Genomic DNA, 14,580 nt, shown 5'->3' on the forward strand with positions numbered 1-14,580 from the left:
CTGGCTCAGTCATATGGCGTGTTATGTAGAAGAATGCATGGTTCAGTGGGTTAGCATCATATGTCATATGGTGAAGTGAGCTCTGTGAGATGAAGTGAGCTGTGCCTGAAGACACGAACACTCACCCTGTGGCAGAGAAAGGCCAGTTGGGGTTGTTGCTGTGGGGGTTGAGGAGGAACTTGTGTTATATTGTGTAGTATCCTACTCTATGTTTATTGCTTTTGCTGTTACGGTGCATTTTTGAACCTAAATAGGCAAAGTAAGCATGTGTAAGCACGTGTGCTTTATGTGTCATGTGATATACCTATGAGGATGGCAGTGATGTAAACTATTAACTACATATAACGTTCATAAACTGTATTAGATGAGGAAACATGCTACAGTAAGAGTCTTTACAGCACAATAAGATGAGTCAGAGATATTTATGGTCATCCCCAAAGGCCTCTTTCCTTGCTCTCTTTCTCTCATTGTCTCTCTCCCTCTTTCTATTTCTGCTCACCGTTGCTGATGAATGAATAAATTGCTGGTTAATTGAAAGGGAATGGTTATCATTTGCTATTATATTTAACATGCTTTCACAAACCAGGAAGTGGTAATTTGCACACACTTACTGTGGCTTTGAAAGCTTAAATTATTCTGATAATGTTAATAATGGGTGTTTTTAATATGCAATCATTGCTAAATTACTAATGATGACCACACAGGAGAAAAAATATATATGTATACATATATATTCTCAATGTCATTCTCAGATTTGTCCATATCATGATATGTGTGTTGCCTGCTTTAAAGCATATGATTTGAGTTTTGTTTATATGTTCTTGCTAACCAACAACAGAGAAATGCAAGAGACTGCTTCTCTGTTTGCTGCCTCTAAAATTGTTCAGTTGTCTCTCTGTCACTTTCCTTCCTTCCTCACATGAATCGTTCTGTTCTCTCTGCTCCCTGTGGCCTCAGCGTGCTCTGTCATAGAGGCAGCGGCCGTAAGCTTAACTCAACCTTTTACTTCAGTAACAAAGACACCCATGTCTCTTATTCTGGGCTAAGTGCTTCTCACAATCTGCAGTAAACTGTTGGGAAAACGAGCCCTGCAGCCCACAGTACCCCTGCATTTATCGTGTCCACAGAAAAGGGATTAAAGACTCCCTCAGGCAGACGAGGTTTTTATGTATATTATAATATGTGTGCGTGTATGCATTTTTCTGCGTTGTGTTTAAAGTTAGTTCCTACCCATGATACATTTAGTGCAGTGCTGTACTGATTGGCAGATATTTTGAATGCCAGCCTGTGTGCAGAGTTTATGCTGACCTGCCTCAAGCTTGAAAAATGCAAAGGGCTTCTTTCTGATTTCACATCTTAGCAAAAGGTGCGAGGACTCTTTTAAATGGTGCTATGTCACCTTTTAGTGTGTTCACCCCCATTTTCACAAATATCTTACTGTCTAAAATGCACATACTACCTTTGCCCGCCTCTGTTGTCAGATCCACTCCCAGTTGACCTCAACCTGATGGCTTAATGTTCCTGTGTTCTCTCTGCCTTTGAAACAACGGGAGAAAGGCGCACTGCTGAGTTACATCACTCGTTCTAATCTGTATATACCCTCTAAAAACACAGATTTTGTTCAAAGTGTGTTTGTCCCTTTTTTAACCTCTATATCACTCTGACACATTCATGCCTTTCATTCCAAACTAGTCAATTGGTTTTAACCATTTTAGCATGGTCCTTACTGGCTCTTTTGTAGATTTGCCCTTTTTTCAGTGGCACATAGTGGTCACAATTTTATTTTTATTTTGCATATTCAAAAATAAATTCCAGGCACTGAAATGTTTTCAGGATTATAGGTGAAGCTTACACAGGAGATGCCACTTCCATGGTATTTATGTTGATTCCACATATAAAAGTTGTCCAAGTTGTTACAAGAAAAGTTGATCACTGTGTTTGGTCACTGAATGGCTGTGAACAGGCAGCCACACAATGTCCACTTCATACACTGACTAGTGTTACCGGAGCCTTTTTTTTTTTTTTTTTTAAATAAGCAACACTTAAAAGCTGTGAAACTTGATGTCTGCATATCTATGCTGCAGGCAAGTCAGTGCCTGATTTGGCTAGCTTAGTGGGATAAGAAGTAGGCTATAGAAGTAGAAATCAGGAGTTTCAGTTGCCCTTTGTAGGTCAGTTTTTCTTGGCTTTCTGACTCTTCTCTCTCTGATATTTTTCTAATAGTTGTTGTTGTACACAAAGTTCCCTTTAATAGGAATTTAATCAAGGACATCCAGGCAGTGTTGAGGAAGGTTGTCCTGCAGGCAATGATGCACTCTGTCATTGAGAGTTGAAAGTTTTGCAAACCAGTAATCAAAATTTAGAAGATACATCTAAAAAAAAAAGAAGTAAATAATTTACACTAACATTGATGTCCTTATCTTTTGTTTCTGTCTTTTCTTGTGCACTGTGTCAGCATTTCTAATCTTAAGGTGGAACATCATTGTTCAGTGCTTTGGAAGTACTTAATGAATGGGTGTTTACCTTTTTTGGCCTTTTGTTTTTTAAATGTCAGTAAAATCAATGTGTGGTGGTGACAAACTGCACAGTGATCTGGTCTGTTTGTATATTGTTTCCTATAGTGTAACTGTATTGTGTAGTGTAATTTCTACAAACCTGGGTTATTTTTGTGTCCTGATGTATCAGTTCAGTGCCTACTGATCAATGTGTGGAAGTACAAGGCAAAAGGGGACGAGAATATTGCTTTGGAGGAATATTGTTCTTGTAAATTATAGATTTACTGTATTTTTAAGCAGTTAAAACAACTTAATTTTTTACATTTTATTTTAAAATATTTATAAATATTTTTGCTTTGACAAAAAGTCATTTCCTTGTTGCTCACCAGTAAAATAGAGCTTAATTTATCCTTTGATAGGCACTGTGACTTTGGCACCTCTTCCTGTACTTGTGTGTGTTGAATATCCAAAACACTGTCCTGTATTAATACCTTGCTCGTGTTTTTTTTTTGCCTTTTTGTTGTATTTGCAGGAAACAGTTGAGTATGCCTTCCTCATCATTTTCACAATTGAGACTTTTCTGAAGATTATCGCTTATGGCTTGGTGATGCACCAGAATGCGTATGTGAGAAACGGCTGGAACATGCTGGATTTCGTCATTGTGGTGATTGGGTAAGTTTTCAAGTTAAATGATAAATGGTCTGTATGTAAATGGTAAAAGGACAATAGTGGATTCTTTGCTAAACCGTGACAGAATCCTGGCTCTACCATAATGAGATCCTCCACAAGCGATGTAGTTGATGCAGTCCATCAGGATATCATGGCAAAGCATGTAATAGACATGCCGGTCCACCATGTCCATGGGTGGACTGGGAGCCAGCTAGCTTAATCGTTTCTGGAAATTAAAAACCCTGGAATATACTTTATATGTTTTTTGCTCGCTACCGACTTCTTAACTTTAAATATATTATCTGCCCGTGCTGGTACTGCAGTTTCTGCATGCAGTAATGCAGCTTCTGCTTGTGTGTCTATTTCACGTTTGGTATGACTATTGGTTGTTATGAAAATATTTCAGTTTGTAAGCCACTGATTGAAAGGGACATGATCATAATCAAAATTCACACCAGGAGAGTTGGTTGGCTGACAGTTTTTGATTTTTTCTCTTCATTTCAGTTTGAGTTTGAGGTTTGTTTGCTTAAGTTCAGTTTTTATTTCTTGAAACTGTTTCAGTTTGGCTTTTGTTAGCATCAGTGTTGCTGCTGTAAAGCTGAGTTCAGAAAAGGTGTTACCGAAAAACACTTTGTGGCCAAACTGACAAAACCTAAACTACAAAAAAGATTTGTATGATTTTCTTTTCTTTCATTCAGCTTTAGAAATATACAATATTCTTTTCACTTTTTAATTCTAGTTAAAAAAATAATGAAGTCTAGTTCTTTAAGTTTTAGTTCAGTTAACAGAAATGTTACCATTTAGTTTTGGTATGTGGTTAATAAAAACTATTATTTGTGTTATTTCTAGTCTACTATAATTATTATTTTGCAACCCACTACCTGAACTTTGGCCAGATGGTGGGATTTGAAATATAAAATCTTAGGTTCAGTTTTTTTTTGTTATTTCATTTATTGACACAACTAGTTGTGATTTTTGAATTTGTTAATATTTATGTATTATATTGGCTCGTTCTGTGTGCTAGTTTGCAGGCCAGGCCACAAGGTTTAGCTATTTTTAGTCTCCTTTTAGGATTTGTTTTTGACTTGTGACATTTGCAGTTTACAGTGTTTGTAAGAGGAGAAGTCAGTATTAAAGCTAAAGTTGCTTAAGCCTCTGCTCCAAGTGGCCAACTGCTAACAGAGACCCTCATACACCCACAGTATATGACCCAGAAAAGACAGAGAGAATAAATCAGAGCTTTACCACCACTGGAGTGAGTCACCATCTCTCCATACTTCATCTCTTCTCCAGCACTCCCTCCCATCTTTCCCTCTCCTCTCACTGACTGTCTTTCTCTCACGCTGCTCTCCTTTGTCTCTGCAGCTTGTTCTTATTACTGCCCCCTTCCATTTTCATATCTCAAATGGTTCATGCTTTACACCTCCCCACCTCTCTCTGCCCTCATTCCTATCTCTTGCACACTCTCCCCGTGTTATCTTCATCCTTATCTCAGCCTTATCTTTTTTTTCTCCTCTGTGTTCCCTCCTCTCTCTCCTCCCTCTTTCTCTCCTCTAATACACACAGTCCAGTGGGTAGCTGGGTCAGATCGCTGTCTGTATGCTGCATGCAGGGTTGATCTGCCATCCACTCAAATGCAAAGACGGCTGTCCCAACTATTAAATGTGACTGCAGCTTCTAAAATTTGAAATGACACATTTAAAATAATTTTGCCAGGATCTGATGAAAATCGTCACAGTTCAGTCATCAGGATGTTTGTGTGTCCACTATTTATTTTATAGTAGTGTGTAGGGACTTCATGAAAGGCAAACACACTCCACATAGAGAAAAAAATAATCCAAAAATAGTGTTTTGTTTTAACTATATTGTTGGGTTTAAGCCTACATTTTAATGTTTATTTTATCAGGAAGTCAGTCTTTTTTGCAAGAGTACTGTGGGCTGGGAAAAAGGGCAGACACCAGAAAAAGATGCTCTACACAAGCTTGAACCCAGGACTTGCTCGCTATGAGGCAACAGTGCAAACCACTGAGCCACTGTACTGCCTTGAAATCCACAAAGTTGATTTCTAAAGATGCACTGATCCGAATTTTATATTACAGTGGATAAAGTTTTGGATGGGAAGGAATCATTAATGGTAACTAAGCTGTAGAAAATGATCACATGACAGTTTTTAATCGCTAATGAATGTCTTTCTTTTACTTTCCATTTTGGTTTCATATACCACAGCTAAATTGTTTTTATACATACTAAACCAAGGTTTGTCTTATGAACATACTGGCTCAGATAAGGTAAATATTTCTGACACTTCATGCAGTTCATCTTAAATAATACATTAATATAAATACATTTTTGCGCAGTTTAAAAGCCGAAGAGAAAACTCAGAAAGTTGCATAAGCTACAGAAATCCTGGTAATTTATTATGCATTAAAGCAAAGTTTTTACTATGTTGCAAAGAGTAGACACATTTTTGGCAACATATTTAATATATTACACTGATATTCTTGCTGTAAAATATCTACTGCAGTGTTGGGATGTGCATTATTAAACATTTTTATACATATTTCTCTTTACTGGCTGTACTTGGTCCACCGTGCCTCAAGCTTTGAGCCAACTCTGACTGAGTTCATAAATGTTTCAGTTAATTTGTTAAAAACATTTTTATAATCTAGCCAGTGATTGTGCTGGACTTAAACATAACTGGAAAACTATTTTGCAAAGGAACACGTTTCTAGGAGGAAGAATTAAACTGTGATTTGTTGCAAATAGGCTTAAACCTGTAAACCTATTGACTGGAGACACTGGGAAAACACCTGCTTCGAATAATCTTATTCTCAAAATCCTTCTGATTTACTTTATGAAATATGTTTAGCAAAAAGGTGTCAATATGTGAAGGAGGGTTTTCCTTTGAGCATGACTGGATGACTAATAAAACCCCCAGTTTCAGGCGGTCAGTCTTACAGCTGTGACTCAGTATAACATAAGCCGGAGCAGACTGTGCTTAAAGGCCATCAGAACTCCTTCCAGCGCCTATCGGCAGCTCTATCTCGCTTTTAGTCCGCAGCTTTGATGTAATGTGTTGAGATGATTTTCCCTCTTGGCTAGGTGAGGAACGTCTATCTGAGTGTAATGAAGGGTCCTCTTTCTTGGGGAGGGATTCGTTCACTGCTGATTTTACTTTCCGACCACAGAAGGAGGCACTTCCTATGGTACAGTTATCTCTTGTATACAGACCCACCGTGCACCAGATGTCAGTGGATGTTATATTCTGGGCTTAATCTGGCTGGCCAGACATGACCTTTAAAAAATGTCCCTTTATGTCTAAATCTGGGAAAAGTGAAAGTTCAGACACTAATATTTGATTGTGAGATGGAGTAGGGACCAGCCGCAAGGTGTGAGACCACATAAAGCGTGGTAGAGAGCATGTGAAGGCATATGTGTAAAGGTCACCAATGATCTGTTGACTCAGGAACAGCAGAGCTCCAAACCTCCTCTGGCATTAACATCAGCACAACAACTGTGCACTGGGAGCTTCATGCCATGGGTTTTGATGTCCCAGGAACTTTTATAAGTGTCATATACAGATGACCCAGTACTTTTGTCCATAAAGTGTATTTTCACAATATAAATATCCATCTTTCTATCTAGTAATATCTGATCTATTTAGTAAAACAAAATACCTCCGCATGTAAGTAATATTGCACATTTTTCTGGAAGTCTCAGTAATTGAGAAAGTTAAAGAACTTTGTTCATGAAGTTATTTGGTTCTGTTGCACAACAAAGACAGAAAAACTTTTGTTTGTCTGAAAATCTGTAATTTGATCTTTGGTGGCGGGTAGATTAAAAAATAATACGTTAAATAAATTTTTTTGTATGCTGGCTTTTTAGCTTGCAGGCGTTGTGGATATGTGTTTATGTAATGTTTGCTGTTTGCAAGGTGCGAGTATTTCTGCTCAGACCACACATACAGTTAGGAGGGGCCAAATCTTTTAACAACCTTAACATGTAAACTTTGTGGAGATTCACATTTGTTCCATGGACCTTGACTGTGACACATGCTGGGAACATATGTAAATAGACGACTTTCACTTTTTAACAAAATCCAAATTGTTGTGTAGTATGACAAAGTCGTCTTTTCACCAAAGTTTTGCTGGGTGGGTAGGCTTTGTTGGTACACTCAGACTGGGCACTGACCCAGATGGGTTACAATGCTGTCATATTATCCTGCTCTTTCAACATATCCACTGGCTTTTTTTTTGAAGCGCTGCATATAGGGCAAGAAATATCTGGGATTTTTTTTCTAGTCTTAAATTTTTTTTAATTGGATCATTATCAGTACAGTGTTTACTAACCATTTTGATGCAGTCTAAAATGCTATTTACAGTGGATTGTGGTTAATAAAGGTTTCAGACTGCTTTTTATCAAATTGTATCCTGGAGATTTCAGTATGGCTTGTGGGTGGCTGTAAAGTAAACTGATGCCACTACATAATAGTTTCACAGCTAAATGATACTTTGAGGGAATAACGGTAAAGTGAAAAGCTTTCAGCCAGGCAGAATTTTTAATGTCAGAAGTGTTTGTTGGAGACCTTAAATCGACTTAGTGACATTACTGATGTGAATAGGAGTTTATGAACTATGAGAAAGTAAGACTTTTAATATATTCTCACATTTTGTCAGATTCTGAAGGTTTAATAATTTGTTGTAGCGCCTTGTAGATACAACAACATACTTGTTACATCTTAGTTTTACTCATGCTCATGAAGGTTTGTTTCTTAATTACAATAAATTATTGACGAGTGAAAATAGTAGAATTGAATGAAAACTAGCTACTCTGTAACAATGTTAAGATTAAGAGCAATACTGAAGGCTGCCACTCAGGAGGTAGAACAGGGCATCTACTAATTGAATGGTTGGTGGTTCAATCCCTGGCTGCTCCAGTCTGAGTGCCAGTGTTCTTAGACAACTGAACCACAAGTTGGTCCGATGCTTTCATTGTATTGTGAATGTGTGAGAATGTTAGATAGAAAGCATTTAAGTGTTAAAAGGTGAATGTGTGTGAACTGGTGAGAGTGCTCAGGTAGAAAAACGCTGTATAAGAATCAGTACATCTAATGCTGCTAATGTTCTTTATTTCCTACATTAATTATTGAACTGTCAAAGGTTTGCCATGCTTCTTCTCGAAAATGATCTTTAATCTTTATCTACTATTTGTTAAAGATTGTCAGGACAGTTCATTATGTACCTCAGATGCAGAGGTGACTAATGTAAGGCTTTTTCTTTGTTTTCCAACAGACTCTTCAGTGTTGCATTGGAGCTTTTGACCAAAGAAGAAAAGGGAGAAGTTGAAGGAGATGCCCATGCATCAATGCATGGGCACGGGGGTAAGCCAGGTGGATTTGATGTTAAAGCCCTTCGAGCCTTCCGTGTGCTGCGCCCCCTGCGGCTGGTCTCAGGAGTACCCAGTAAGAGAACTTTTAAGCTCCACACGTAGGCAACCCATATTAATTGAATGTGCATATTTTTTGCATCTGTCGTACAATAAAATGAGTCCTTTTTTATAGAAAAATGCAGGGCTAAGGGTTAAACACGGCAAGTCCAGATGGTCCATGTGCAGTCCCTGAGGACTATTTTCTTTAAGCATCTATTCAGCATCTACATCAGCAACCAAGGGCCATGTGCTCTCAGTTCAATAATAAACAAACTTACAGAAAAAAACACGGCATGCTTATGAAATATATGAGGCAAAGATGTTCTGAAATATGTACTGAAACCAGTATCTACATTCTTTAAATTGTTATTTATATTTATATACTTGAAAACCATAAATACTTCTGTTTGTTTATGTTAGCAGTCTGTGAAATGATTATACGGTTGTGATTAAGTTTTAAAATGACAATTAGTTTTCTCCGCTTGCCTGTACTCTTGTATTTATGCAATTTAAAGGTAAGCTAAATAAGATCAAGAGCAAACAGAATTAGCCACTTCACCATCTGGAATCAGGAATCTAATTTTTGTGTTAAGAACAGGTAAAAAGACTGGTAGAATTTGTACAAAGTATGGCCAGGCTTTGTGTAAAGTGTTTGTTTTTCTTTGCTTAGGTTTACAGGTGGTGTTGAACTCCATCATTAAAGCCATGGTCCCTCTCCTGCACATTGCCCTCCTGGTCTTGTTTGTCATTATCATCTATGCTATTATCGGCCTGGAGCTGTTCATTGGTAAAATGCATGCAACCTGCTATTTCCCCGGTTCAGGTGAGCACTTTGACTTTTACATGTAAAATCAAATTGTTTTTTTTGTTTTTTTAATAAAGTAACAAAGAGTTGATATCATTGTATATCAGCTGTGAACTGTGATTTTCCATAAACAACAACAGATTAAAGGTATAGTCAGGATAATGCTTAGTCTGATGATTTTAATTACCCAGACAAATGAGTATAAGGGATTGTTATCAGGTGAGGTAATAGCTTTATCAGATACAGTAATAGCTCCTGTGCTTTAATTACTTATTGGGTGTGGTCATAAACTTCTTTGCTTCTGTCAATGACCATCAGAAACCATACCTGACCTCCCTTCTTGCTCTGTGCCAAACTGACACGACTTTCATGCTGAAGAGAGCAGGGTCCTTTGCTATGATGCAGACATCACGCAGCAGTTTTCAGTAAAACAGTCTACAGTGTCCAAGCCTCAAGGCGGCACATTGGTCAGGAACGTGTGCGGCATTTTTTCGTCATTCACGGGGTTGTGCACTGTCAATTCGTCCCCCCTGGGCCAGACTGCCAACCCAGAGTTCTACTGTAGCATCCTGAGGTGTCTCAGAGAGAGGCAGCCGAAACAACCTGAACTATGGTGCACGTCATTGTGTGCCAGCACACAGCTTGTTAAAAGACTTTTTTAGTCACTTCAACAAAATCTGTAGGTGCTTTCCACATTTAGCTCAGTGCTGCTTCATACTGTTCGAGTTTAAAGTTCAGGATTTTGACACACTGGAGAAAATTCAGCATTCATTGCAGACACAAAGTGCAAGTAGTTATAGTGGATCGTAGGTAGCGATCGACCTATAGAAGCATTGCTCAAACAGTTCCTGCGCTGGTCAGGGAAGATTGGCCAAGATTAAAGGTGATATAGTAAGCTAGTTTGATTGTTTTTATGGGTATAGTTAGAGAAGTTTATGATTATGCCTCATATTTGACAAAATGAAGCACACAAAGATGAGTCCCAGACAAGCTTTTTCCACTTAGAACTTAAATTATATTATTTATTTCATATAACACTGACACTGTTAGCTCTGAGAGGGATGATGAATTTTCACAAATTACTGTGGCAACTCAAATCAAATCAGGCGAGCCAAACTCAATCTCGACTGGCTTGTTTTCTCCTTAAGCTGAAATATAACTCATAACTTAGACAAAAACATAAAAGTATGCACTGCATGACTCATATATTGGATTATGTGACAGAAGTTATTCTCTAAGTAGTTTACTTCAAACATAGACGTCAGGAATTTCCAAAGGGGAACAAGTCCATGTGAAGGGTTTTGAGATGATTATATTTCTGTGAAATATTGCTCCATTTTAATAGTTTGTCAACTAAATCTTCAGAGAGGGAAATACCTCTTTGGTGGAACTCACTGAAACCTAAAACTTAACCACAAATGTTAGTTAATCGTTACAATAATGTTTTGTATAATATGTTTTTATATTGTGAAACTGTAAATTGAAAAGTGGTTCGTCTCTAAGATATACAGATATGTATTTGAGTAATTGTTACATGTTATTGTCAAAGTTATTTAAAAGTCTAAAGTCTAAAGTAGATGTTTCCACTGCTGAACAACTGTAAATGAGAAGAATAAGATAGCTACTAAAGAGATGGTATTTGGTATAAGATGCAGTGAATCAGAGTTCTCTTAGTCATAACATTTACAGTGCTTATAGTAGGAAATCCTACAGTTAAGACTAGGCAGGCTAAAAAGCAACTTTATTTGCAGCAGTTATGTTAAGTGTCAGATTACTTAAAACTCTCTTTCTGTAGATATGATAGCAGAAGAGGAGCCAGCTCCATGTGCGATCTCAGGGCATGGGCGCCAGTGCCCCATCAACGGCACAGAGTGCAGGGAAGGCTGGCAAGGTCCCAACGGTGGCATCACCAACTTTGACAACTTTCTGTTTGCCATGCTGACGGTGTTTCAGTGTATCACCATGGAGGGCTGGACTGACGTGCTGTACTGGGTGAGTCTCTCGCTCTGTGCACCCAATTCAATAACCTGCGACTGTCACATTTTTTCAGCTTTAATGTCTACTCAAATCAAACACACAACACCAATGCGACTGACAGTCTGATGATGAAGCTGCTGATAATTTCCTGGGGCGGCTCTTACCACTCTGATATGATTGATTGGCTAAATGATTGAATTCAATCAACAACTCATCAAATAAAACGATCCTGTCCTGACAGTCATCAGCACTCCTAAGACTTGTTCTCTCTTCCTCCTTTCTAACAGTTTAACAACTTATCTCACCCTTTTTCTGTCTGTGCATCCTTCCTTCCTTTTCCCCCTGCTCTCCTTTCTCTGTGGTGACTGATCCTCTCCTGCAGATGAACGATGCCATGGGCTTTGAGCTTCCATGGGTGTACTTTGTCAGTCTTGTGATCTTCGGCTCCTTTTTCGTTCTTAACCTGGTTTTGGGTGTGTTGAGCGGGTAAGCACCATCTTCTCTTTCCAAACAGAGACTTTCTGCTTCTTTGAGGCAGAAGGTTTCTGTTTTTGTATGTGTCCATGTTTGTTGACGGGCTACTTTTGGCTTCTGTAGGTAAATGACGCCATTGGATGGGAAACACCGTGGATTTATTTTGTCAGTCTGATTATACTGGGATCCTTTTTCGTGTTAAACCTTGTGTTAGGTGTGCTAAGTGGGTAAGAGGCAACTTTTGCGGTGGGTTTGGTCTGTAGTGTGCAAAGTGCATGCACTTTGGGTTTGCTGTGCTCCTTGACACTCACAACATCATCCCCAGGTGATTGCAGCAGATGGCTGCTCCTCCCTGAGCCTGGACATTTCTTCCTGTTAAGTGGAAGTTTTTCTTTCCCACTGTCACCTAGTGCTTGCTCAAAGGAGGCCGTTGATTATTGGGGTTTTCACTGTATTACTCTTTACCTATAAACATATAAGGCACCTTCAGGCGACTGGTGCTGTGATATGGTGCCACATAAATAAAATAGAGTTGACTTGAAATTGAATTGGGATGTGTGTTTGGGAAATTGTGCACCAGAAATGCATAAATCATTACAAGTAATAAAGCAGTAAATGGCCAGTCTACATTAGAGTCTATTTTGTTTCTTAAGCGCTCCTCTCTGACCTCTGTTGATGTCAAACTATAACAACCTTTCCACGGCTACTGCAAAGTGAGCGTTTCTCCCCCCACCCCCTCGACAGCCCACCCAACCTCCTGTGAAAGAAATTAATCTTATTCCTCGCCCTTCACTCCCTCTGCACGCCTAAGCTCTCTCAAACCCCAGTTTGCTTTCCCTGCTCTGTGGAGTGGGGGGTGGGGTATTACAGTACAACTAACTCTGGATGGTTGACCAGCGAAGAAAACCTGTGTTTTTTTAAAGAAAACAAGATTAACATGACAATCGAGTCCAGCATTCCTACAGTGCATGTTGGCGTCTTTAGACTGGCATGATCTGTCAGCATCAATTACCTTGATACAGCTTTACCTGTGCTACATGGCTGGCTTCTTGACATTGGATGTCTTCACTTTTTTGTCACATATGTGACTTTTTCATTCATCTTAATTTTCTAGTATAGCAGCTTAAATACAGGTTATTCTAATAAGACTATCTCACAATACACTGTTGGTAGACAGAGTCAAATCTCGTTGTTTCCAAGTTCATTGTCTTATATAAACTATAAGTTTAGATACTGTGCAAATGCTGCAGTTCTCTTGAAACCATCTGTCTACCTCAATTGCCTTTTCTGTAAGATTAAGATGCTCGCCTGACAGATACACTACTGTACTGCTGGGCTCTAAATATAGCACTGTGTCGTCTCTTAAAGGCGTACATCTCCCTCCAGTGGCTACATTTCTGAAAAACACACAAGAAATTAAAAGGCTGTGACTAAAGAATGCAGAAAACAGAATAAACAGAAAGAGGATATGCAGGAAATCATACACAGAGTGTCTTTATTCTGTGGGAAAAAACGATCTAGAACAGAACGACAGGTTTGTTGCTTTCCATTTTGTGTGAAACAATTTGTTTCTTGTTTGCTGTGAAACGTCCCATGATTGTGTTAATTCATGCATTACTGTGTATTTGTTGGTGTTTTTGTTTTTGTTTGTTTGTTTTGTTTTGTTTTGGGTTTTTTTCTCCAAACACAGAGAGTTCTCCAAGGAGAGGGAAAAGGCCAAAGCTCGCGGAGACTTCCAGAAGCTGCGTGAAAAGCAACAGCTGGAGGAGGATCTGAAGGGTTACCTGGACTGGATCACTCAGGCTGAAGACATTGACCCTGACAATGAGGACGAGGCAGATGAGGAGAGCAAGCGTAACCGTAAGCGCCGTCTGACCCGCTTCCTTTTTCCGGCCGTTAACGCTACGCTGCCATCACAAGAGCCCTTCAATGCAAATAACTGATTGAAGCCACTCTTGCCATGTCAAGGATGAATATCAAGTAGTGTGCATCATTACTGGTTTAGAGAGTTTCTTTTTTCTTGGTTAAAAACAGGATCTTAAAACCGAAAATCACTCTGGAGAAAGAACTTGCTTAAATCAGAATTGGTGCTGTTTCCTGACTTATTGGGTCTAAAGTGCTCTATTTTTCATATTGCCCCAGATAACTGGTCAATTATTCCAAGACATATTGAGAACAGATAGAGGGGGTATTAATTAGAAAAAAATCTTAATAATCTAACACATCATTTAAGTCCTCTCTGCTTTTAGCCCAATGATTCTGCTTGAATCAAGCAGGAAGAAAGCCACCAGAGAATTGAAACCAGCATCATGGAAATCTTAATTAGGTCTGATTAAGCCCTGAAATACTCAGTTTTCTCATGCAAATTTTCAAAAATGGACGCTATAATGGAGCTAGACAAGGCAAGTTGATCAATTGTGCCAGCTGATCACCACAGTTAAAGAAAAAAAAAAACCAGGACTACAGTGATTTCAGAAGAACTCCTGGGATGTAGTGATTATTACATTTTAATGTGTAACATGACCCACAGTAATGCCTGTGCTTCTGAATAGTCTACCTTTTGGTTATAGAGAAGCAGAGTACACATACTGACAAATGCATAGATGCACAAATATCGACACAGAGGCCAGTATTGACATCCACATGTGGATATGTGGAAGGTGATTGAAACTAAATGATCAGACTAGTTTTGTCTCCAGCCTCCATGTATGTCGGTGGAAGTGGAGCACTCTG

At 38.8% G+C, this 14,580-nt stretch overlaps 1 protein-coding gene across 9 annotated transcripts in view; it reads left to right on the forward strand.

Moving 5' to 3' along the window:
• cacna1da (calcium channel, voltage-dependent, L type, alpha 1D subunit, a) overlaps positions 1-14,580 on the forward strand; it is a 61,839-nt gene that overhangs the window by 15,331 nt on the left and 31,928 nt on the right. For all 9 annotated transcript variants that reach the window (XM_025907284.1, XM_025907286.1, XM_025907289.1 and 6 more), the window contains exons 4-9: positions 3,028-3,167; positions 8,456-8,625; positions 9,262-9,414; positions 11,192-11,388; positions 11,756-11,859; positions 13,538-13,707. In XM_025907284.1, coding sequence (XP_025763069.1) covers positions 3,028-3,167; positions 8,456-8,625; positions 9,262-9,414; positions 11,192-11,388; positions 11,756-11,859; positions 13,538-13,707 — 934 coding nt within the window. The remainder of the gene's footprint in view (positions 1-3,027; positions 3,168-8,455; positions 8,626-9,261; positions 9,415-11,191; positions 11,389-11,755; positions 11,860-13,537; positions 13,708-14,580) is intronic.

This window comes from Oreochromis niloticus, linkage group LG5 (genome assembly GCF_001858045.2).
Source record: "Oreochromis niloticus isolate F11D_XX linkage group LG5, O_niloticus_UMD_NMBU, whole genome shotgun sequence".
Lineage (NCBI taxonomy): Eukaryota > Metazoa > Chordata > Actinopteri > Cichliformes > Cichlidae > Oreochromis > Oreochromis niloticus.